The following is a 26,129-nucleotide window of genomic DNA, read 5'->3' as shown; positions in this document are numbered from 1 at the left end:
AAAACCAATACAGTATTGTAAAGTAAACTAAAGTAAAATAAAATAAGCATCAATTCTTTGGTGCTCAGCTTTCTTCACAGTCCAACTCTCACATCCATACATGACCACTGGAAAAACCAGAGCCTTGACTAGATGGACCTTTGTTGGCAAAGTAATGTCTCTGCTTTTCAATATGCTATCTAGGTTGGTCATAACTTTTCTTCCAAGGAGTAAGCGTCTTTTAATTTCATGGCTGCAGTCACCATCTGCAGTGATCCTGGAGCTCAAAAAAATAAAGTTTAACATCTTACATAACCAAACAACACTTTAAAAAATGAAGAAATCAGCCTTGGCACACCACTCTTAACTGAAGCATAGAAGGTTTTTCTACTCCTGCCATTTTGTTGCTCCAGGATCCGACACTGCATTTAGTTGTCCTGGTTCCTTAGTCTCCTTCAATCTGTCAGTTCCTGAGTCTTTGTCTTTTGTGACCTTGACACTTTTGAAGGGTACTGGTCAGTTTTGTTGACTGTGCCTCAATTCGGGTTTGTCTGATGCTTTCTCATTAAAGTTGTGCATTATTGGGAAGGAAACCACAGACGCAATATGCTCTTCTCAATGTCTCATATCCGGGATTGAATAAAATCAGCTTGTCTTACTGGTGATATTACTCTTGGTCACTGGATTCAGCTGATATTAGGATTCTCTAGCATTGTTACTGAGGCTTCCCTGGTGGCTCAGAGGTTAAAGCGTCTGCCTCCAATCCCTGGGTCAGGAAGATCCTCTGGAGAAGGAAATGGCAATCCACTCCAGAATTCTTGCCTGGAGAATCCCATGGACGGAGAAGCCTAGTAGGTTACAGTCCACGGGGTCGCAAAGAGTCGGACACGACTGAGCAACTTCACCTTACCTTAGCATTGTTACTATTTTTCCTTTGTAATTACTAAATATTTGAGGGAGATACTTTGACCTTATGCGGATATACAATTTTGCATAAACTTTTACCCACTAATTTTAATAGCCATTATGTGGCAATATTGCTGTGGTGTTTTAATGGTGATTTCTATTTCATTCATTTGTATATATTATTTAGATTTTTGCTTGAGGAAGAGTTTTCCCTTACCCCCCATTTATTTACTTATTTATATTAGTATTAACCTCCCATAGATATTTATTTTATTATTTGGTTCTAATCTAATGCAATCATTATTTATTTTGTTGCTCAAACTGTTCCAGCTTTGGCAATTGACAACTTTCTAGGCTGGTTCCTAAGCTCTTTTTATATAGTCCCATCTATTTTCTTACCCTCTTTACTTACTTGTTTTTCTTTTGTTTTTGCAGTGAATATTTAATATGCAGATAGTACATGTTACACATTTTGCGAGGATTAACAGCAGGAAAGAAGAAAAATCAATTGTCTGATATCATGCAGCTTATAATCTGGTTAGGGAAAAACTATTAAATACATAATTTACTTTGACAGAGTCTGGTCTGGTCCCTAAAAAATATCTTTTCCTAACCAGTGGGAAAGACTTCCTGACACAAAAACTAACCCAACTATGGACTACCCTATGTAAATTATTTGGAAAAATTTCTTCTTCCAAAGGGCCCAACTGAAGTCTCACTTCTGCGCAGGAAGCCTTTTTTGGAGGCTTCCTTGTACAAAAGAACTTCTTAAAGTTAAAGGCATGTATTAACCTCCTCACTATTTGATACTCCAGTCTTGCATCGGTTTTGCTCTGCCTTAGCTTTAAAATAAACTGTCTCATTAGAGTCCTGTCTTTTGTGTTGGAGAGTGGAATTTATAAACCAAGATTTAGGTGCTGGCTGTTCATTGCTACCAGGGTACCTTCTGGATAGAACCAGGAAAGACATGTTTAGATACTATCTCATGCGTATAAACACATCAAAAATTATTTCTGTATCATATGTATATTAAAAAAAGTTCATATTGCTATCTCCTATTTTAATCCAATACAACAGAGCTCATTCTAACTTTTATCCCTATTTGTAACTTTTTTCTGATAGTAAGAAACATGACTCCCATATTCTATAATTTATTTATTTAATAACTCAACCTTAGTATATAAATATAAGTAAAAATATCTTTAAAAGCGTCTCAAAATACTTCTAAAAAGTCTTTAAAATTTTTTGGATCTAAAAGAGTACTTTTAGATCTCCTAATCTATATCTTTGTTAGAAACAAGATTACCAGTTACAGAACATTGTGAATAGCTCTTTTGTCTTTAAACATTCACTTAAAGCGGTGCTTTCCAGAGTTCCTTAGCTTGGCTCCTTTCTCATCCACCCCGCTTCAGTGCAGTTATATGATTCATTTATAAAATCATTTGATTCCCATGTCACAGTCTGCATTTCATATTTCCCCCACATCCTAATTGATTTTGTTGTTGTTATCATAGAATAAAATCCATTCTTTGTACTGTATAATTCTGTGTGTTTTGACAAACTCATAGCTATATGCCTACCACTGGAGTTTGTGCGGAACAGTTTCATAAGCCCCTAAAACAAGAGTTACCCCTCTACAGATAATCTCTCCTCCTATTCCTCACCCCTGGAAATCACTGATCTGTTTTCTTCTCTGCAGTTTTGCTCGTTGGAATGTCTGTCATTTAAAATGGAATCACACGACATGCAGCCGCATCATTCTGTCTTCCTTCACTTAGGAAAATGCATTGGAAATTCACCCAAGTTATTGCATGAAACTTCTTATGGCTGAGTTGTATTTTACTGTATGAAATAGTTTAAGGACATCTGGCTTATTTACAGTTTGGGGCTATTGTAAATAAAGCTGCCATAAACATTTGTTTATAGGGTTTTATGTGAATGTAAATTTCTTTTTCTGTTAGGAAGACACCAGAGAATGGGATAGCAGAGTTATATGGTAGATGTATATTTAACTTTTTTAATAAAAATGCCAAAACCACTCCCCAAAGTGGCTGTACAATTTTGCGTTCCCACCTGTCTACAGCATTTTAAGGAGAAAACTTGTAACCTAAGAATTGTATGCCCTCCTAGATGTTATTTATGTGTGGTGGCAGTGGAATTCTCATTCAAAAATTTTAAAGTTAAAACACAAAATGGCCTTTTTGAAAAACAAAGTCATACACTAGCTAACTGAAAATGAATTCATAATTTAAAAGTTGGAAAAGAGAAACATTCCCAACAAACAAAATCTTAAGGAAAAAATCGAAGAAAGGAAACTTCCTTCCCATAAAAAATGGATACCTAAGAAGACAGTTCACATCATATAATAATTATAAAACCAGAACTCAAGAGTTGATGGGATTCCCAATCTATTTAACATTTTTTTCTAGAGTTTCTGGCTAGTGGAATAAGGCATAAATCAGAAGTAATGGACTAACTTCTGGAGAGGCAAAGGGGAAAATGGTTATTCACTGCAGACAATATTTCTTTAAAAAAAAAACACTTAAAATCCTTTTAGAAATCAGTAAGGATATGAAATACAAGAAAAATATTGTAAAGTATCAATATATCAATAAGAAATGGAAGATACAATAAAAACAAAAACTCTCTGGATAATAGCAGAGAGATGATAGGCATATATACCATAAAATTTCTAGGAATAATGCTAACAAAAATATGCAGGATCCATATATATAAAACTAAAAATTATTGAAATGTAGAAGACCTGAACATTGACTTTTGCAGTACTGCCATTCATTAATTCATTCAATTTGATTACATACCCAAAATTTCTTTGCCACAGATTTAAGTTCCATATAAGAAAGGGCAATTATTGTATTCACTGCATTATCCCCTGTGCCTAATAAACTGCCTAACTCATAGTAGGTACTCCAAAAATATTTTTCTATATGCCAATATTTTGTTCAGTAATCTGATCTATGAAGTTTGTATAGCTTCTAAGAAACGTTCACTAAGAAACTCAGGAGTTTTTGAAAAGAGTCTAGACTAGTTAATTACCATCCAATGGCAGCCCACTCCAGTACTCTTGCCTGGAAAATCCCATGAGCGGAGGAGCCTGGTGGGCTGCCGTCCATGGGGTCGCTAAGAGTCGGACATGACTGAGCGACTTCACTTTCACTTTTCACTTTCATGCCTTGGAGAAGGGAATGGCAACCCACTCCAGTGTTCTTGCCTGGAGAATCCCAGGGACAGGGGAGCCTGGTGGGCTGCCGTCTATGGGGTCGCACAGAGTGGGACACGACTGAAGCGACTTGGTAGCAGCAGCAGCAGCATCAGCAGCACACTATAATGGGCTTCCCTGGTGGCTCAGACAGTAAAGAATCTGACTGCAATGCAGGAGGCCTGGGTTTGATCCCTGGGTTAGGAAGATCCCCTAGAGGAGGTCATGGCAACCAACTCCAGTATTCTTGCCTGGAGAATCCCCAAGGACAGAGGAGCCTGGCAGGCTACAGTCCATGGAGTCACAGAGTTGCACATGACTGAGCAACTAAGCAGAGCACAGCCCAACAAACTATAACACCCAGCCATGTGGCAGCATCATATGGCTTACCACTTGCGAACTCATGGTCCTGCATTGCTATCTTTTGTCACTTTCCCTCTCTAACATTAATGGATTTCGCAACATACCACAAAGAATTTCAAGGCTTAGAGTTCAGAGGATTTTAGAAATGACCCTTCTCTATTAAAAAAAAAAAAAAAAAGGTTGGTTATACTTCAATTTCTAGATCACATAGGCTATGTTACCTTAATACTGAAGTGAATGGGAATGAAATTCTAGTAGCTGAAAATTTGAGTTAAGGAAAGGGGGAAAAAAAAGAAACAGAATCTAGGAGAGCTGAAAGTGAAATATTTCACAGTATGAAATCTGAGCCTTTTATCTGGAATCTTTTCTGCTTCCGTGTAATACAGAATGTAAGGCTAATGTACAGAGTATTCCACTGCTTGATAGCTTAGTTTCATTTCATAATTAGGTTGACATTTTTCCTCATAACATTGAATTGCTAATATTTTCCTAGGTTTCAAAAATAATGGAATGATATGCCATTAGATAAAGTTGGCTGAATAGCTGAACCACAGCTAAAGATAAAGCATTTTCTTGATTATTCTTATTTTCCAATGTTTTATTATCTGTAGGTATGTGTATGTTTGAGTTTTTATGTGTTCACCAGGGGTGGGAAATAGTGTGTAGTAATTTCCCTGTTGTGCTTCTAAATAGGGACTTCCAATGAACACTAATAATGGTAATGTCATAGTTATTTACTGAGAGAACTAATCTGGATTCTACAGAGGTATGTTGAAGTTTTGTGAAAATGAAATTAGAGATGCAGCATATCTCAGCAGTAATGAAGCTGTTTATGTTGTATAAAGCAGGGTAAGGTTAACAGAAAGCAATTTTTCACACTCAGTGCTTTTTGATGGTCAAGTGTTTATTCCACTGGGCCATTAATATACTATATTCCCAAAGAATTCTTTGAGCAGAGTTCATCTTCTAGTTTATGTTAAAGAATTGGCCAACAGGCTTTTTACATTTTTTAATGATAATTCCAAATTGTTAGGTAAGATCCTCTTGAGCATACTCTATTGCCTATAACTGAAAGGGCTGGCAAAGACCTTAATAACTGAATTTACAACAAAGTTAGGCATGTTAAACATCAATAAACATTATTGGTTCCCATGTATATTGCTGGGCCTATGATGGATTTCAACAATAAAGATAATTTACAATCAGAATTATAATACAGTAGCAGGAATTTAGCATGAAAATTTAGACATCAATGAGAATAACCTCTGAATGTTAACTGCCTATAACTGAATTAGACTTCCTGCATTTTGGTCTAATTCATAGGTTATGTCAAGTAGGTTAGGTGGTAGGACAGAGAAAACTGGAATGATTTTACTAAGTAGCTCATTGTCAATTGTTCACTTTATTTTTTAATGCTTCCGCGCTATTTCCGTTAAAAAATGAGAAAGATTCAACCATAAGTCTATACAGTTAAGTATAAAAGGAAAGAATTTAAGTTGGTCAATAAATGGACTCCTTTTGGAAGCTAACTTTAATATTAGTCAACTGATACATTTGAAGTTAGAATTTAAATTACGGAGATAAACTCAGTGCAGAGAAATAAAGGGCAGTGCGATGGGGCTGTGAAATGAAGGAAAAGGCTCCATTTAAAACAGTCAAGGCTTCTCTCAAGATATTAGGTAATTGTGTTGGGTTATTCACCTGGCAGTCATAGAAAGAGGGAATATACTACTTGACTTATTCTGGTGCCAAAAAACTCTGGAAATGTCAGTCAGAATTTTCTGTATATGGCAATAACTGTGACGTCCCCACTGCAAAAATAAAGCGCTATTACACATAATCAAACCTTAAGCTGCGATGACAGATGTTAAAAGGACTAAAAGCAATTGAAGGGAAAAAAGGGTCACAGGTATCTGGAAGCAATGAAACAAGGATGTTTGGAGAAATAACCTGTTCTCTGGAGGACGGTGTAATTTTAGGGTATGAGAGATAATGGGTGTGGTAATTGAGAAGATATAGCAAAGGGCCGGTTTCTAACTAAGTTGGCAGCATTCATAGGATTTGACTCAGGGAAAATACCAGTGATGTGAGTTGGGCCACCATTTAGTGCCTGGAACTCTGCAGTGAGATTGCTGCTGGAAGACGCCTCATAAACAAGGGCTGGAGACATGGCACAGCTTTTTAAGGCAAGACTTTTTTCATTACCGATCAAGATAAATGCCACACCAATGATGTGTTCATCCACAAAATGGTAATGAAATAGAAAAACGGCATCCAGGGTGATAGCCATGGGAGTAAGTCAGTGCATTAATTCTGCTTAGCAAGAAAGATGTCTAAATTTGAAAAAAAAAAAACCATAAGTATTAAAGGGTATTTATACTGCCTTCCTGTTATGACATGCATTGGACTAAAATATAAATCAAAGGAAATGAACTGATAAGGTTGGTAATTGAATGCAGTGAGAAGAAAGCTGAGTAAATGAGCAAAGGGTATATTTTTTAAAATTTATTTAAAAGGATTATAATTCTCATGTTTCCCCTCTTAAGACAGGGTGAGGTTGATTTTTTTTTAAGCAGTACTCACATCTGAAATAGTATCACGTATATTTTTAGCTAGCACTCAAACAAATTCCATATTCCATACAAATGGGGAAAATGCAATTCATAATTGACAAGGTATGAATTTTTTATACTTTAAGTCATGAGGCTGCCATATCAACAAACGTAATTCCTTAGCAAATATGTCTTATGTTTATATTTATGAAATGTGCACAATTGACACAGAATCCAAAAGAGAATAAATAAGTATTTTAAATATATATATATATATATATTCACTTTGATTTGCAAACTCCATTCTGGGAAACATTTATTAGATTAAAAACAAGGAGCGAATGTAACAAAATGTGCTTAGAGTTTCAATTTCTTCTGGACTCAATATTACTTTTATGTATTTTACCAAAGCTTGAACTCACACTGAAGTGTTGGCCTTGTTTTGAATTTCTTTTTTAATGTATACACTGCTGCTGCTGCTGCTAAGTCACTTCAGTCGTGTCCAACTCTGTGTGACCCCAGAGATGGCAGCCCACCAGGCTCCTCCGTCCCTGGGATTCTCCAGGCAAGAACGCTGGAGTGGATTGCCATTTCCTTCCCCAATGCATGAAAGTGGAAAGTGAAAGTGAAGTCGCTCAGTCGTGTCCGACGCTTAGTGACCACATGGACTGCAGCATGCCAGTCTTCCCTGTCCTTCACTGCCTCCCAGAGTTTGCTCAAACTCCTGTCCATTGAGTCAGCGATGCCATCCAGTCATCGTGTCCTCTGTCATCCCCTTCTCCTCCTGCCTTCAATCTTTCCCAGCATCAGGATCTTTTCCAGTGAGTTGGATCTTTGCATTATATGGCCAAAGTATTGGAGCTTCAGCATCAAACTTCCAATGAATATTCAGGACTGATTTCCTTTAGGATTGACTAGTTTGATTTCCTTGCAGTCTAAGGGATTCTCAGGAGTCTACTCCAGGATTGCAATTCGAAGCCATCAGTTCTTCAGCTCTCAGCCTTTTATATTGTTCAGCTCTCACATCCATACATGACTACTGGAAGAACCACAGCTCTGACTAGATGGACCTGGGGGTCTGGCAATGGGAGGAAGAGTCTCCAGAGAATCTGGCTTTGAAGGCCAGCAAGTTTTAATCACAGGAATTCCACAGTGCTGGAAGAATTAGAAACTCTACTCTTGGAAGGCATACACAGGTCTCATGCACACCAGGACCCAGGAAAAAAGCAGCGACTTCATAAGACTGGGCCAGACCTAGTATTGGAGGGTATTCTGTGATGGTCAGGGGTGGGGTGGGTGCCTGGCCGTGGCTCACTGTGGAGACGAATACACTAGTGGAAGTAGTTCTGGGGAGTACTCACTGGCGTGGGCACTACTGTAGGCTGCCCCTTTTCCCACCAAGGAAGTGGAATTAGGCAATCTACCTGGGAAAAAATTCAGAGTAATGATACTAAAGATGATACAAGATCTCAAAAAAAATGAAAGTAATGATCAACAAGATACCAGAAATGTTTAATGAAGACCTAGGAAAAGTAAAGAACAATACAATACAGAGATAAACAACACAATAGCTAAAATGAAAAATACATTAAAAGGAATCAATAGCAGAATAACTAAGGTAGAAAAATGAATAACTGAGCTGGAAGACAGAATGGTAGAAATCACTACCACAGAACAGAATAAAAAAACAGAATGAAAAGAAATGAGGACAGTCTAAGAGATCTCAGACCAATTAGACTGTAACAAAGGATGCAAGAATATACAGTGAAGAAAAGACAATTTCTTTAAGAAGTGGTGTTGGGAAAACTGGAAAGCTACATGTAAAAGAACAAAATTAGAACATTCTCTAACACTGTACATAAAAATAAATTAAAAATGGATTAAAGAGCTAAATGTGAGACTGGTACTAAAAAAACTCTTAGAGGAAAACACATGTAGAACACTCTTTGACATAAATTGCAGCTATATCTTTTTAGATCCTCCTCCTAGAGTAGTAAAAATTAAAAAAACATATAAACAAGTGGGACCTAATCAAACTTAAAAGTTTTTGAATGCCAAAGGAAACCAGAAACAAAAAGACCACCCACAGAATGGAAGAAAATATTTGCAAATGAAGTGACCAACAAGGGATTAATGTCCAAATATACAAACAGCTTACACAGCTCAATATTAAAAAAAAAAAAAAAAGGCAATCACAACCTAGTCCAGAAATGGGCAAAAGATCCAAACAGACATGTCTTCAAGGAAGACATATACACTGCCAAGAGACACATGAAAAGATGCTCAATCAAAACTACAGTGAGCTGCAATGTCACACTGGTCAAAAGGCCATCATCAAAAAGTCTGCAAACAGTAAATGATCGGCAGGTCCGGAGAAAAGGAAATCCTCCCACACTGTTGCTGGGAATGTAAATTGGTACAGCCACTACGGAGACTGTATGGAGGTTCCTTAAAAAATGAAAAACAGAACTACCATATGATCCAGCAATCCCGTGCCTGAGCATGTATCTGGAGAAAACGATAATCTGAAAAGATACATGCCCTCCAATGTTAACTGAAGCGCTATTGATAACAGTCGAAACAGAGAAGCAACCTAAATGTCCATCAACAGAGGGAATGGAAAAGAGGATGTGGTACATATGTACAATGGGATATTACTCAGTCATAAACAAGAATGAAATAATGCCATTTACAGCGACATGGATAGACCTAGAGATTATCATAGTAAGTGAAGTAAATCAGACAGAGAGAGACAAATATCATATGCTATCACTTATATTCTGAACCTAAAACAAAAATGGTACAAATTAGCTTATTTACAAACAGACTCACAGACTTAAGAGTATGAACTTACAGTTACCAGGGAGGATGGGTATTGGGAGGTGGAGGGATAGATTAGGAGTTTGGGACTGACATGTAAACACTGCTATACTTACAACAGCCAACCAACAAGGGTCTACTATACAGCCCAGGGAACTCTGCTCAATACTCTATAATAATCTAAATATGAAAATAATTAGAAAAAGAAGATACATGTATATGTATAACTGAATGACCTTGCTGTACACCTGAAACTAACACATCATCATTAATCAACTATCCTCCAATATAAAATAAAGATTTTTTAAAGTTAAAGTTGCTACAAATTCTAAATGAATATATGCAACTTCTTTAGAACAATGCTTAACACATTGAAATTTTTAAATAAGCATTAACTCTCATAAGCTCCAAACCCCCACAGTGCTGATACATAGCAGGCATTCAGTAAACACTTTCATTCATTCAGTAATGATAGAACATTGGAAACTATGTGAATATGAATATATGGGCAGTGACTCAATGATGAGTGATGCTCAGTCGTGTCCGACTCTTTGTGACCCCATGGACTACAGTCCATGGAATTCTCCAGGCCAGAATACTGGAGTGGGTAGCCTTCCCCTTCTCCAGGGGATCTTCCCAACCCAGGGATCAAAGCCAGGTCTCCCACACTGCAGGCAGATTCTTTACCAGCTGAGCCACAAGGGAAACCTGATTAACTGTGTAGAGTCTCATTTTCCTCCTAGATTCCACAGTGGTTTTGAACGTGAAAATGTTGCTCAGTTGTTTCCAACTCTTTGCGACTCCATAGTCCATGGAGTTCTCCAGGCCAGAATACTGGAGTGGGTAGCCATTCCCTTCTCCAGGGGATTGTCCCAACCCAGGGATCGAACCCAGGTTTCCTACATTGCAGGTGGATTCTTTACCAGCTGAGCCACCAGGGAAGCCCAAATGGTTTTACACTTTGGAAATTCTTAGTCAATTTTAAACAAAATATGAGCCAGATCTTTATTTCAAATCCTTTTCTAAACATGAAGGTGCTGTTAATTTGAATGAGAGATTGCAAACAGCCTTTTCAGCTGATAGATCTCACATTCATAAATAATGCTTTCATTAAGATTGTTATCTTTAGAAGTGATTAGTGCAGTAGTTAGTTACCCTTGTGCCAATCTGTGTTGCCAAAAAAACCTGTGATGCCTGTGTTGGCATCAGCTTTACATGTCTAGGAAAGATGCATTCAATTTTTAGACGTTTTGGAGTTGTGAATATGTAATCATTTTCTCGATGAAAATAAGAATTTTTAAACAATCATTTCTGGAGAAAGAATACCATTGCTTGACACAAATTATGTAACTTTTAACATAACAATTTGTTATGTTAAATGGAATAGACAAGTGTCTATAGAGCACAGTCCATGAACATTTCAAGGTACATCAAATTGAACTAGGGAAAAAAACTTTTTTATTCACTATACATTACTTTTAAAAAATAAGCAATATGGTTCTCATGATATATGGTAGTCTCGACACTTCCAGCAGAGGGCATTTCTTCTATATTAGTGCTGAATGCTGGTCAAAGAGCATGACCTTGGACTTTTATTTAAACTCTAAGAATTTTTAAAAATCCACTGATAGAAGGAGTCTCTATGAAGAGAAGGGTGATTTACTGGTAACAGAAAAGCTCAGCTTCCATTACTACTGATGGCTATGCTTCTGTTTATGTTTTCCCTAAGCCATTACTATTTAAAATGTTACTGTTAGCATTCTTAGTTGTCCCATTGGTTGGTATATAACTCTCCTACTTAAATATATAGAACAAATCATATTAATTAAAATAAACTGTTGGGCAGTTACGTTGTGTCACAGACTGTCTCTGTAGACTATAAATTCAAATTAAGAGCTTTGTTGCCTGTTCCTGAGCGTAGAAAGATTCCTTTTACTGCATCCGTAGTAGCAAAAGAAATCAACTACCTTACAAAAGAACATCCATTTGAATTCTTGCAGAAATAGCTAGATAAGATGCATAGTGAGTTATCATAAACATATAATAAATTCTTGGCTAAAGTAAGTACCCAACCTGCTAATTTATGATGGCAAGTGTTGATATTTCATAGTATTGAGTATGGATATTCAGAGATATAACTGCATTAATACATATATATTAAATATGTTTTTCTATATATTCATTAATTCTATTTTTATATATTTCTATACATTAAATATATATAGCATTAGGTTCCAGGAATTCTAAGTAGTATGTTAACAAACTGTGATATATTTTCATAAAATAATTACACATTATTTTCTGGATATTTAAGTGTTAAACTGAGGCAAAATAATTTGATGGGAGTTGGACTAACTTACATTAAGATTTGTTGCTCTCAGACTGTGTAAAACAAGATTTATTCATGTTTTCTGCATATTAAAAAAATCTTATTGTACCAATTGGTAAACTATTAAATGCCTATAAAACTAAAAAAAAAAAAAAAAGAAATGCTTTTTTTTTTTAACTTCCAAAAACAAAGATGGGATTTCCACTTATATAAACACTGAATGTCCTTTACACGTCACAAAAATCTCTATATTAAAAATAAAGTCTCTAAGTTTGAAAAGAAAGCAATACAAATAAATGGTGCCCTTAAGCATTTTTGAAATTTTTTTGAATGTCAAAACCTTAATGTTTTCCTTTTTCCTATTGAATCCTCCCCAAACAAGCATACCATGATTAGCTTTAGAGGAAATAACTAACTTAAGTTAGAAATAAGTTTGCAAAGCTCTCTCTGCTCTCTTATCAAAGTGAGATTTTTGCCATTCTCTCATTCCCATAATGCTTCTACTGAAAATGGTATAAAGCCTCATAGCTCCCATGTATGATTCCCATTATCTAACTACTTTGGAGATACAATACAAAGTTCAGAAAAAAAAAATTTTTTTTAAACTATTCTATTTTGGAGAAGACAAAGCTAAGCAATAAATCAATTGTCTAAGGTTACATGAAAAGAATAACAGTTTCTCCATTTCCACTAAATGTATGCTAAAGAAGATGGACTGAAAACTCTATACATTTCTTAAAACCTGGATTTTATTTATTTATTTTACTTTACAATATTGTATTGGTTTTGCCATACACCAACATGAATCCACTATGGGTATACACATGTTCCCCATCCTGAACCCCCCTCCCACATCCCTCCCCACCAATACAGTATACTAACGCATATATATGGAATTTAGAAAGATGGTAACGATAACCCTGTATGTGAGACAGCAAAAGAGACACAGATGTATAGAACAGTCTTTTGGACTCTATGGGAGAGGGAGAGGGTGGGATGATTTGGGAGAATGGCATTGAAACATGTATAATATCATATATGAAACGAATCGCCAGTCCAGGTTCGATGTAGGATACAGGATGCTTGGGGCTGGTGCACTAGGAAAACCTGGGTTTTAAAACATTAAGCAAAAGTAGTTACAGATTTGTATCATCTGGAGAACGTACCAAAAAGTAGGTAGGTCTCATCTATTAAGTCTAGTATTATAAAGACCTGTCTCCAAAGTAAGAAATGGCAACCCACTCCAGTGTTCTTGCCTGGAGAATCCCAGGGACGGGGGAGCCTGGTGGGCTGCCATCTCTGGGGTCACACAGAGTCGGACACAACTGAAGCGACTTAGCAGCAGCAGCAGCAGCAACCAAAGTAAGAAGCTAGCTCTCTAACTCTGCGGTTTATGTGCATAAAAAGAGCTACTAAAAAATGGTGTCATTTACATTCACAGTGATTATATTCAACACTGGCTTTCTGGTTTATAACAGATTTTCCATAACTTTTTCTCAAATTCTGGATGGTATTTTATCTGACCCCTCCCTAAAGTTTGTCCTCTGGGATTAAGTGCTATTCAGAATCATGTTTCTACAGAAATGTCTTTAAAAAAGAACTTCAAATTCTATAGCTCTCAATTTTAGCATAGCATTTGATAAATGACCTTGCTACTTTTTTGTTTGTTTGTTTTTTATTTTATTTTTTAATATAAATTTATTTATTTTAGTTGGAGGTTAATTACTTTACAATATTGTACTGGTTTTGCCATACATCAACATGAATCTGCCACAGGTATAAACATGTTCCCCATCCTGAACCCCCCTCCCACCTCCCTCCCCATACCATCCCTCTGGGTCGTCCCAGTGCACCAGCCCCAAGCATCCAGTATCATGCATCTTACTACTTAAAAAAAAAAAAATCAAGTCTGACACTATTTCCACTGTTTCCCCATCTATTTCCCATGCGCTCACAAAATATCTCTTGATTCCTATGTGTTAGAAGCTTAGGTGTTGCTATGTATTCTTAGGTAAATAATCTTTAACCACTAGCGTCACAAGTGATGGTAGTTGGTATCTCCAATATGTATTGTTAAATTATTTGTATGAATAAAAAAATGAGGACTCTAAGAGCCTTAAAATTTGTAACTTCATCCTTAGTTTCTACATCACTAAATTCTTAAATTCAGTGATCATACCAAAAGACAACTTCTTGCAAATTCATTTTAAGAATGAGATGTTAGTACAATGGAAACAAGACAGAGTAAATCATGTTTACTTGGTGCCAACCTAGTGTGTTTGACTAATGTAAAACACAAAACTGTTAGAAGACTGAAATTAGAGGACCTTTTAAGTTACCTGCTATGTTGGACTTTTAGTACACGTATAGCTTATATTCATTGGAAACACTGATGCTGAAGCTGAAACTCCAATACTTTGGCCACCTGATGCGAAGCACTGACTCATTTGAAAAGACCCTGATGCTGGGAAAGATTGAGGGCAGGAGGAGAAGGGGACGACAGAGGATGAGATGGTTGAATGGCATCACCAACTGAGTGGACATGAGTTTGAATAAGCTCTGGGAGTTGGTGACGGACAAGGAAGCTTGGTGTGCTGCAGTCCTTGGGGTCTCAAAGAGTCAGACAAGACTGGGCGACTGAACTGAACTGAAAGCTTATACTATTAAGAGATTTGTTATGGTTTACAGTTTATTCAATATCTATCACAATGAGCCACATTTTAGAACAATTCTATGTAGGACTTTTAGTACACGTATAGCTTATATTCATTGGAAACACTGATGCCAAAGCTGAAACTCCAGTACTTTGGCCACCTCATGCAAAGAATTGACTCATTGGAAAAGACTCTGATGCTGGGAGGGATTGGGGGCGGGAGGAAAATGGGACAACAAAGGATAAGATGGCTGGATGGCATCACTGACTCGATGGACGTGAGTCTGGGTGAACTCCTGGAGATGGTGATGGACAGGGAGGCCTGGCGTGCTGCGATTCATGGGGTCACAAAGAGTCAGACACGACTGAGTGACTGAACTGAAAGTGTACAGGGCACTGTGCTGTTTGCTATCTGAAATACCCTCTTTGAAGAAAAATTTAGAGTAAAAATTATAATTAAAAGTCTTCCTCAAGGAACTGCCAATATAGATGAAACCATAGCACATGTGGGAAAAAATGCAATCATCAAATAACTGCTAAAGAACATAACAGAGAGGAAGTAACAAAGCAATATATCATTAATTTACCAAAATAGTGCTGATGTTAGGTATGATAGGACTCAAACGAAGACAAGCCAATCACATCAGGGTTAGGTAGTTGGGAAAGAGTTTATGAAAAAAGTGGGATATGGATTAAGTGTGAAGAATGTGCAGGATTGGGATGTATGAAAAGGCATTTCAAGTGAATGGCGCAGCGAAGTAAATAACGCAAACGTGGGAAAATATTGGTCTGAAGGTAATAAGGAAAATCATCTCCCAGAGGAGAGATGACGGCAGCTATTTCTTACTTAGTGGATTCTTGGTTTGTTTTTAAAGGATAGAACTCAGGAACAGCCAGATGGAAGAGACACCTAGGGTAAAGCATGGGGAAAGAAAGTAGAGACCTCATGACCTGTTTCCCAGCAGGCTGCTCTCCCCAGATCCCCATGTGTTTCCCACCTCTCCTTGTGGGTTTTTATGAAGGCTCCATTACACAGGCATAATTGGCTAAATCACTGGTCACCTGTGATGGGATTTCACCTCCAGCTCCTCCTCTCTCCCCAGAGGTGGGGATTACAAATTCCAGCTCTCTAATCATGTGGTTCATTCCACTGGTCACCAGTCTCCAACCCTATGGGTTTCTGTTAACATAACAAAAGACACCCTTATAGCTCTCCTCACAGTAAATTCCAAGGGTTTTAGGAGCTCTGTGCCAGAAACTGGTAAGAAGACTGAAAATATATTTCTTATTATAAATCATACTATCACAGCACCTGAACTGTGGGCTGATTGCAGAGGGATGAATGTGAGAATGATTGCAGAGTAAGATGTCCCTTAACTGGCAACTGACAGTGCAGACAAGATTGGAAGCAGAGGTGTAAATTACTTTGTGAACTTCAGACCCTGTGTTATTGAGTGTGGGGGCTAAAGGTCAATTTGGGTAAGTTATATATATGCGTGTGTGTGCGTATATATATATATATATATATATGAAAAAATACATGAATGATTAATATAATTGGAATGGGAATGAAAATAACCATCAAGAAGTTGAATTTAGAGAGTTTAGGACAAAAATAAAATTTAAAGACACTGAATGACTGTTTGGGAGACACATGAATTACAGATGTGGAGACAGCAGCTGAATATGTGGGAGTAGCTGTGGGGTTTTCTGAGAGGGAAGAGAAAATAGTCTAGGACTGAATCCTGAAGTAAACTCAACATTTCCAGGACAGCAGGAAAGGAGAGAGCAGAGAGCTAATTTTCCCCTCTGGTCTGCGCCGCCCTCTGAAGCCAGTCTGCACTATGCCGTACAGAGGAGAAGGACCTAAAGGGTTGTTTGAGGGGAATAAAGTCCAACATGACTTCATTTTTCATCCCTCAGATACCAGCTGGTAGGACAATTTGAAATCATTCATTTGACCAGATGGTTAATGTTGTTTAACAGTACAATTAGCTAATAAATAATTGTAAAGTACTTTGTAAATATAAAGTACTACATAATGTTTAATAATAACATTAAATCAGGCGGCTTATTTCACTCATTTTTATATCCAAGTGTTTTATTGGTGTTTCAGGAGAAATGCCAATAATATGATCGAATGCCATCGTTATAGATTGTACTTGAAAAATACAACAAAGGGATTATAGGGAAACAAAAGCAGCCTTGGCCATGCTAGGCTGAACAGAGTGAATGGGCAAGAAACATCTCCTTCACCAAAGACAAGAGGCAACAACAACATGATCACAGAAATGTGTAACTGAACACTGAGTAACAAACCACTGTGATATGTAACAACTTCATCCTACCCACATATTTATTAAAAAGGGAATTTATCAGATAGAATGACGTGAAGGCACAGGGCCGGAGAAGGAACATCAACACAGGAGCTCTGGGGAAGCCACTGCGTACAAGCAGTCTCATAAAATAATGAAATAATACCAACATGTTTTGATTCATAACTCACCTACTACTTACAATAATGCCTTAAGGTGCATACCATTCAGTTCAGTTCAGTCGCTCAGTCTTTGTCTGACTCTTTGCGACCCCATGAATCACAGCACGCCAGGCCTCCCTGTCCATCACCAACTCCCAGAGTTCACTCAGACTCACGTCCATCGAGTCAGTGATGCCATCCAGCCATCTCATCCTCGGTCGTCCCCCTTTCCTCCTGCTCCCAATCCCTCCCAGCATCAGAGTCTTTTCCAATGAGTCAACACTTTGCATGAGGTGGCCAAAGTACTGGAGTTTCAGCTTTAGCATCAGTCCTTCCAAAGAAATCCCAGGGCTGATCTCCTTCAAATGGACTGGTTGGATCTCCTTGCAATCCAAGGGACTCTCAAGAGTCTTCTCCATCACCACGGTTCAAAAGCATCAATGCTTCGGTGCTCAGCTTTCTTCACAGTCCAACTTTTGCATCCATACATGACCACAGGAAAAACCATAGCCTTGACTAGATGGACCTTAGTCGGCAAAGTAATGTCTCTGCTTTTGAATATGCTATCTAGGTTGGTCATAACTTTTCTTCCAAGGAGTAAGCATCTTTTAATTTCATGGCTGCATTAATATCCCCTATTTTGCAAAATGAGGCAACAGAGATGTTAAGAAACTTGCCCAATATCACACAGCCAGTAACAGGCAGGATGTGGATTCAAACCTAGACAGTATGGCTATTCTGGGAAGAATCTGGGAAATAAAACCTAGTGGGTCAGATGCAGCAGTAGCCTCTTCCTGCTTTTTCCTGCCTCAAAACAAGGACATGATGCTGGAGCTACAGCAGCCATCTTGGAGCCATGAGGTGAAGGGCAAGAAAACACAGAGGCATCAGCCCTGCTGCTGTCAAGCGACTTAACCTATGCCAGTGGTCACCTGCCTCTGGATTTCCCATTATACAAGAAAAATAAACACCTGTTTGTTTAAACCACCAGTCAGGGTTTTTGCTCTTTGCAACTTTAACCCATATGGCAAATAATAATGATACTACTAACAGTGAACATTTATTGAGTGTTTGCTATGAACTGTTTACTATTTTGTATGTTTTTTGTGTACTTAGTCATTTCATTCTGACGGCAACGCTATGAAGCAGGCACTGTGATTATTCCCATTTTCCTGCTCAGGAAACTGAAGCACACTTTATCTTACTTGCCTGTGGTCACACAGCTTATAAGGGATTCAAATCCAGCACCTGGCTTCAAAACCTCTATTCTTCAACAAATAGTACTCTAAGCAGTGAAGTATTATAAACAGCGTTTCAGTTACAATCACAAATTAAGTAAGGATCCTTCAACATTGTTTTGGAGACTCTAGAGCACATGTTTCTCAACAAGCATGCTATTGACATTTCAGGAAGACAACTCTTTATGGTTTAGGTTTGTTTTATATTAAAGATGTCTACAGACTCTGTTCCCTGGTTCCCAGAGTCACTCCCTGGACAGTGTCAACCAAAAGTCTCTCCACATTTCCCCATAGGGAGATAGTATCGCCCCAGTTAGGACCACCATTCTAGAACTTTATTCGGCAATGTTCTCTGTAATAGTCCAAATAGTAGATCATTTAAGCTTAATAGAACGTTGGTCTCAGTCAGTCTCACTCACAATCACTAAACTGCAACATTGTGGAATGAAATAAGTCAGACAACACACACGCAAATGAGCACAGCTGTGTTCCTCTCAAACTATTTTGTCCGCATTTTACAGATGAGAACCCTGGGGCACAGAAGCAGGTAAGAAACTCGCCGAGGGGACTCAACTATAGTACATATAGTTGTACTATGTACGTATAGTACACGTGTGTACATATATAGCACATATACATGCATATGAATGATATGAATTCAACCCAAAGGCAGAGTGATTCCAGAGCATGTGCTTTCAATCAGGGTACTTCTGAGTTCGCAGAATTTAGATCTTTTTTTTTACTAGCACAAGGCATAGTAAATGCTTCAGAAAACTTCTCCCACACCAGATTCTGGCCCTACTCCTCTGCCTGTTGGTTGCTCTTTCCTATAGTAAGCACCACACCCACCCCGGACTTGCTTCTGGACAATCAGGACTCCGCTTCCAAGGACATACTTTGTGCTTAACCATTCCTCAGCTTGGCATTCCTGGTTGTCTCTGACATACAGCTATCCACAGAGGACCCCAAATAAAAGATTTTACCAAACTGATCACTGGAACAGTTACTCACTGATCTGTGACTGTTTTTATTTTACACCTCTCAAGGTCTTATTTAAGAGATCCCAAGTCTGCCGTGGCTCATCGAGATGAGCAGAATTAGAAAGCTCTTGGTCCATGGTCTGGTACATGTAAGAGCCTTTGTATTAACTACCAGTCACATAACATACAGAGGAGCATCCAGATAGCTCTGGTCTAGATTTCAATATTTGTGTAAATCCAGTTAGACCCACCAAAACTGAGAACCCACAAGTCAGTTCGAGTAGTACTAGTGAGCAAGGTTGTGACTGTTAGTTCTGTTCAGAGTATTTCAGCCCAGGTTTTAGGTTCCCTGTTGTGTTTGGATGAAAAAGGACCCCCTAATCAAACAGAGTCAAGTTCCCACATCTACTCAACTAACCAAGGAGCCTTATGGATGAGGCACATTCTAGAAGATGGTTAAGATTATGGTACAGATCAGTGAGGTCTCATGGGATTTCGCTGCTCATAAGTGTCTAAGATTGCAGTTCTTTTTCCAAGGTACGCAGGTGGGGAATTTACCAAAAGTGAAGGAGAGCAGTCTACCAAAGATGGGAAAAATGGAAACATTATCACTTCATAATGCTTTTTAAAAAGAACTAAACTACACTGGTTCCAACTTGTTTTCTTTTTTTTTTTTTTTCTGTACAGACAGGCTTTCATTACAAATTTTAAATATAATAAAGGAAAGTAGGGAACAAACTATGTGCGACCCATGGACTGTAGCCCACCAGGCTTCTCTGTCCCTGGGATTTCCCAGGCAAGAGTACTGGAGTGGATTGCCATTCCCTTCTCAAGACCTTCCCAATCCAGAAATCCTACCCACGTCTCCTGAGCCTCCTGCACTGTCAGACAGATTCTTTACCAATGAAATACCAGGGGAACAAATTTCCTAGTTAATTATGTTTAATAAATTGATATATTATTTTTTTTCCAATAGTTTTTTTTTTATAGAACTGACTTGTTTTTGCACTGCATTAACAAAGCCTAAAACTAAGAATTATATATAAATTCTTAAGAACATATAAATGTGAAATATAATAATGCTCATGAAAATAAACATAGATTCGAGGCCCTATTATTTTTATTTGATATAAATAAAATTATTAGGGGAAAATATAGTTCTAATAGTATTTTCCTCCTATCTTGGCCATATTAATAATTTCTTATTTTCTTATGAGTCAGTTTTTTTCTTCAAAGCAAATATAAGAAGGTTGTGGTAGGTAAATAACTCTGCCTAATATTGTTAATTGCTAACAGCTCAGTTATGCTGTGATGTACCTATAATTGTCAATAAGCTTCAGAAATCCTTATCTTGGAGTCTATTATGTATACAATTCATTTAAATTACATTAGTTATACAAATTTTTTAATGAAGCAGAGAGATTATACTTTCAGTTTTCACAACTAGAGATAATGATCAAAATATTTATGTTTACATTACATATTTTGTTCTGTTGACATTCATGATTCACTTAGTACAATATTAGCACGTTACATGGGGGGAGAAAAGACAAATCTAATTTTTTATGTTTGGATTTTTTGAATATCTATACTATATATCCGGAGAGGGCAGTGGCACCCCAATCCAGTACTCCTGCCTGGAAAATCCCATGGTCAGAGGAGCCTGGTAGGCTGCAGTCCCTGAGGTCGCTAAGAGTAGGACACGACTGAGTGACTTCACTTTCAGTTTTCACTTTCATGCATTGGAGAAGGAAATGGCAACCCACTCCAGTGTTCTTGCGTGGAGAATCTCAGGGACAGAGGAGCCTGGTAGGAGGCCATCTATGGGGTCGCACAGAGTCGGACATGACTGAAGTGAATTAGCAGCAGCAGCAGCAGCATACTATATATATGAATTTTAGAAAGTTCTTTTTTAAAATGTCTAGCCCAATTCCAGTAACATTATTCAGGGAATAAAGTATTCAAACTATTTTTAATCTTAATTAATGATACTTGTAGAATGGTTTTTAAAACATGGTAAATGTTGCATTTACAAGCCCAGACTCCAGAACGTGAATCCCTGATTTCAATCCAGAGATAGTTGGTCAAGTGACATTAATATTCTATGCCTGTTTTCTCCTCTATAGAATGGGGATAGCAACATTTTGTCGTAAGGATTTAAAGATTGATACATTAGTGCTATGTCAGTAATTTCTGTTAATATTTTCCTGCTTGGAAGGAGTTCAACTCAGTGTGAAAATTAATGATGCCCAAGTTCACGTATATAAAATGAGTAACGACAGTTTTTAATCTTCAAAATTGCATGAAAGCTGTATATGGTATACTTATACCTTAAAGGATACTCAAAGTATAATTTAGCACCTTATATGCTAAATTTTAAATCTCAAAGTAGCGAGCTCAGGAGTACTGCCCCTTGTCGTATGACTTGTGGTGGTGAAAAATCTCTTATCTTTCAAGCTGCTATTAAAACCTATATGATCCATGACCCCACTCTGACCATATGGGAACAGATGGAGAAACTAAGATGGTATGGGGTCCAGGCAAGGTTGGGGCTAGGAGATGAGGAGGGTTCCAGACAGAGGATAAAGAAGCAAAGTACAGGAAACCCAAGTACATATATATATCACATCCTAGGACTGGCCAGGCATAGTGAGCCTAACACTCCAACAAGGAAACCTGTGTGCAAGCAGATTTTTATGGAAAATGCAATGCCTCTGCTTTCTTTTCACTACTCAAACAAGATCAGAACAATCTCACGCCAAGTTTTTATCCTTTCCTCTTGTATGACAGGCTGTTTATTATCCAAGAATTCCGACGAGAATAAAATAGAGGGCTTCTGGAAGACATTCAGTGAACAGCTTCTTGTCTGTTAGAATCCTATCCATTTAAAACCCTTCTAGCAGAGTGTCTTTTAGGATGTATCAGCATTGGTTTTAGAATCCTTCTGTGACAGCACATCATGGTTGATGTGCTGGTAGAAACAGGAGTGAGGAAAAGAGAAAGGAAATATACGCAGATGAGTCCTTGTTGTATGCTGGGTTAAGTACGCCGTGGCCAATCCTGAACAGTGGCACATATAAGAGAAATGATTAACTGCACTTGGCTTACTGTGCTATGTACTTTGCAGGATTATATACGTATATAGTCCCATATTCTAACATTTTGCTCTGTATCTCACAATCACCCAGAATTAGAAAGTCTTTAGTCTTTTTTTTTTTAAGCAAATGCTCTATGGAACCTTGCTAACAATTTGGTGCTTTCTTGGGTGATTTAAATTGATTATTTCAAATCTGATCTTATTTCTAGGAAAAGATGGACCTGCCTTTAAGGTATATCCAGTGCAGTGTGGTCTTCTTCTTGTGGCTAAAGCCTTCCTGGTGAACTTCTCTGCAACTTAAGGCCACTGATATGTTGATCAGTGAGGGAAAAAATACTGTGAAAAATATTCTCTTATTAATTGCAAATCTAATTCTAGATTGTATTTATATGTACGCATATCCTGGGAAGCCATACAGTTTTTAAATCTAGAAATATAGAAAACTCACTTAGAACTATACTTAGAAACTCCCCTGGAGTGGCACTGGTTGGACTACTTTGCTCCTCTGCTGAAGCAGTGCTCATGAACTGTAAGAGACAGTGAGTAAAAGAATAAAGAAAGAGAAACACTCAATAAAGCAGTGACTGCACATGCTCAGGCCCTGAATAACTGAGTGTTGACTGGAGTCTGGAAGTTACAAAAATGCTAAGATGTGATTTTTCTTTTAGGTGGGAAATGAGGAAGGATGAAAAACTAGCAGAGGAAGAAAAAGCAATGCTGGAACATCTAAAGCTTATATGCAACGTCCAGGACTCTTCTGCCTCAGATAACACAGAGGAACAGTCATCTGCAGAAAACAGCAACAGCTTTATTTTAGGAAGTGATCATATGTAATGGAGTAGGCTTTCTACTCTAGTCAGAATGAACCTCTGAAGTGCTGTGAAGCATGAAACCCATGAGTAATCGCTCAACTGAAAAGGAGAACAGCACATAAAGAATAAAATGCTATATATTTTTCAGTTTAAAAATAATTTCAAATGTTTTTTTCTTTCCTCAGTCTTTCTCTTACTATGATATAACTGCTGCCATCTCGTGTTCCCTTTGAATTACTTTTTTTTTCCCCCTTCAGTTTTCAAGTATCTATGACAACAGGCAAACTGTTTAGAAATCTTTTCCCTAAGGATTTTAAAACACAACGTTTGAATGTTAAGTTGGAATCACTTGGCCCCTTGAGGGTCATCTGAAAAGTTCAAATTAATTTTGTAGCCGTAACCCAAGTCCAGATCGTAACTGCCTTTAATAGCACTGCTGTACCAGTCTCCTTTCCCATCGCCTCTTCCTCATCCAATTTATTTTAATCAGAGCCACAAAAAGCACTCTCTTGAAGTATAACTTTAGTAATATCTATGCCTACGGTGGGCTTCATTGGTGGCACAGTGGTACAGAATCCCCCTGCCAATGTAGGAGTTGCTGGTTCGATCTCTGGGTCGGGAAGATCCCCCGGAGGAGGAAATGGCAACCCACTCCAGTTTCCTTGCCTGGAAAACCCCATAGACAGAGGAGCCTGGCAGGCTACTGTCGATGGGTTGGCAGAGTCAGACACAACTTAGTGACTAAATAACAACAATCTACGTGTCCATAGTGATTTTTCAAACATCACATTCAAACTTCTAATCATATGCTTTCAAAACCTATACCCAGAGGTGCCAAGTTCAAGGAACTGCCTATCATCTGAGCCACACACCTGTCATTTTTCCCAAGAAGAAATCATCTTTCCCCCAAAGTCATGTTCAAAACTCACTCTAGCACTTCATTATCCATAATTTCATAGTTTCTATTACTTCTCTTATTTCCAGTACATTGATACACACACATGCACAGACACACAAAAGAAATGGAATATGTTCTCGTGCCGTCTATGCCAAGTAAAGTTGTATTTACTGTATCCTTCCAATCAGTGCCTGATATTAGATGAAAAAGACATCGAAGGCTTTATGATGTAATTTGAAGTCTCCGTTTATAACAGTAGTCACCCCAAATGTCTACTATAGTTATTCATCTAATAATAAATGCTATTAAACATTTATTAAACAGTTAATTAACAGTTATTAAACAGTTAATAAACACAGTTGCTTAAATGGCTGTCATTGTGAGAAGACAGCAAAGACAATTAGACTGTTGAGCAATCTATAGGACATCTGGGAGAAGCCTTATATCATGAATTATTTTAGACCATATGACATTGAACATCATAGTCTCTGAGATTCTCAGGTTATTCAGGCCCTCACATTCTGTGAATTTTATAAACTGTTTCAGTTCAGTTCAGTCACTCAGTCGTGTCCGACTCTTTGCGACCCCATGAATCGCAGCACGCCAGGCCTCCCTGTCCATCACCATCTCCCGGAGTTCACTCAGACTCACGTCCATCAAGTCCGTGATGCCATCCAGCCATCTCATCCTGGGAGAGGTGTGTATAGGCTACCCAATTTCCAAGGGAAAGTACTTGAGCATTTTGCAAAGAGTGAAGCTTGGCGGAGGCCACCTTAGAGAATCTCTTGCATTGTTTCCTTTCATAAAACACATGAATGGCCATGTGGTCAGCTGCTTGCCAAATGACACAGTTTATTTTTAAAGAATTTTACTTTGGTTGGCCAGTATAATCATAAACCAAGTATTTTAAGACATGGTTGAAATAATTTCTAAAAATTCTTTTGAAGACCATTTAAAAAATGGTAAGAAACTTTTGTAAGAATTAGACTTCTGTATAGTATTACCTATAAACAGTTACTATAACAACCAACATAAGGCAACAGTTGACTTTTATTCCTTCAGCTTAGGGATGTAATAATGCTGCATAAGTATGTTTTATTAGAATAGACACTAAAATAGTTTAAAAAAAATTGATCCAAAAACTAAATAAAATCATCTTATAAAGTTACAGGATTTCACATTTGGTTTCTTTTGCCTAATATATCTAAAGATCATCTGTTAACACTATTTTTAATTGAATCTGTACATTTCTGTATTAATCCTGGAAAGTGATTTGGTTTGTATTAAAAAAAAAAATTCTGTATGGTTCCTTTTCGAAAGGAAAGGTGTATAATATGGAGAGAATGAGATGAGGTGAAAGGAGACCAGGGTTTTCACTTGATTTCTGTTCTACATGGCTGTATTAAAGTACTGTAGTTATAAGTGCAATAAATTTATTTTTTCTTAAAATTTTTAATTGAAGGACAATTACTTTACAATACTGTATCGGTTCCTGTCATACAGCGTGAATCAGCCATAAATATACGTATGTCCCCTCCCTCTTGAACCTCGCTCCCAGACCTTTAGGGTGGTGCTGAGCCCCAGTTTCAGCTCCCTGTGTTACACAGCAGCTTCCCACTAGCTGTGTGTTTCCCGTACGATCGTGTACACATTTCAGTGCTGCTCTCAGCTCGCCCCGCCCTCCTCCCCTGCAGTGTCCACAAGACTGCTCTGCATGCTTGTCTGCGTTTCCATTCCTGCCCTGCTAATAGGCTCATCAGTTCCATTTTTCTAGATTCCACATATATATGTTAACATACGATACTT

General features: G+C 37.8%; 1 protein-coding gene across 2 annotated transcripts in view; it reads left to right on the top strand.

The window, feature by feature from the left end:
* KIAA0825 (KIAA0825 ortholog) overlaps nucleotides 1-25,772 on the top strand; it is a 429,746-nt gene extending 403,974 nt beyond the window's left edge. The window contains exon 21 of one of the 2 annotated variants that reach the window (XM_069590144.1): nucleotides 23,282-25,772. In XM_069590144.1, coding sequence (XP_069446245.1) covers nucleotides 23,282-23,447 — 166 coding nt within the window. In that variant the 3' untranslated portion in view covers nucleotides 23,448-25,772. Of the gene's footprint in view, nucleotides 1-2,584; nucleotides 3,173-23,281 lie in introns of those variants that run through there. The other variant, XM_069590145.1, reaches the window with a different exon arrangement.
* Nucleotides 25,773-26,129: the final 357 nt, after the last annotated feature.

This window comes from Ovis canadensis, chromosome 5 (genome assembly GCF_042477335.2).
Source record: "Ovis canadensis isolate MfBH-ARS-UI-01 breed Bighorn chromosome 5, ARS-UI_OviCan_v2, whole genome shotgun sequence".
Classification (NCBI taxonomy): Eukaryota; Metazoa; Chordata; class Mammalia; order Artiodactyla; family Bovidae; genus Ovis; species Ovis canadensis.
Note: the sequence above shows the minus strand (reverse complement) of the source record. Positions and strands in the feature narration are given on the sequence as shown.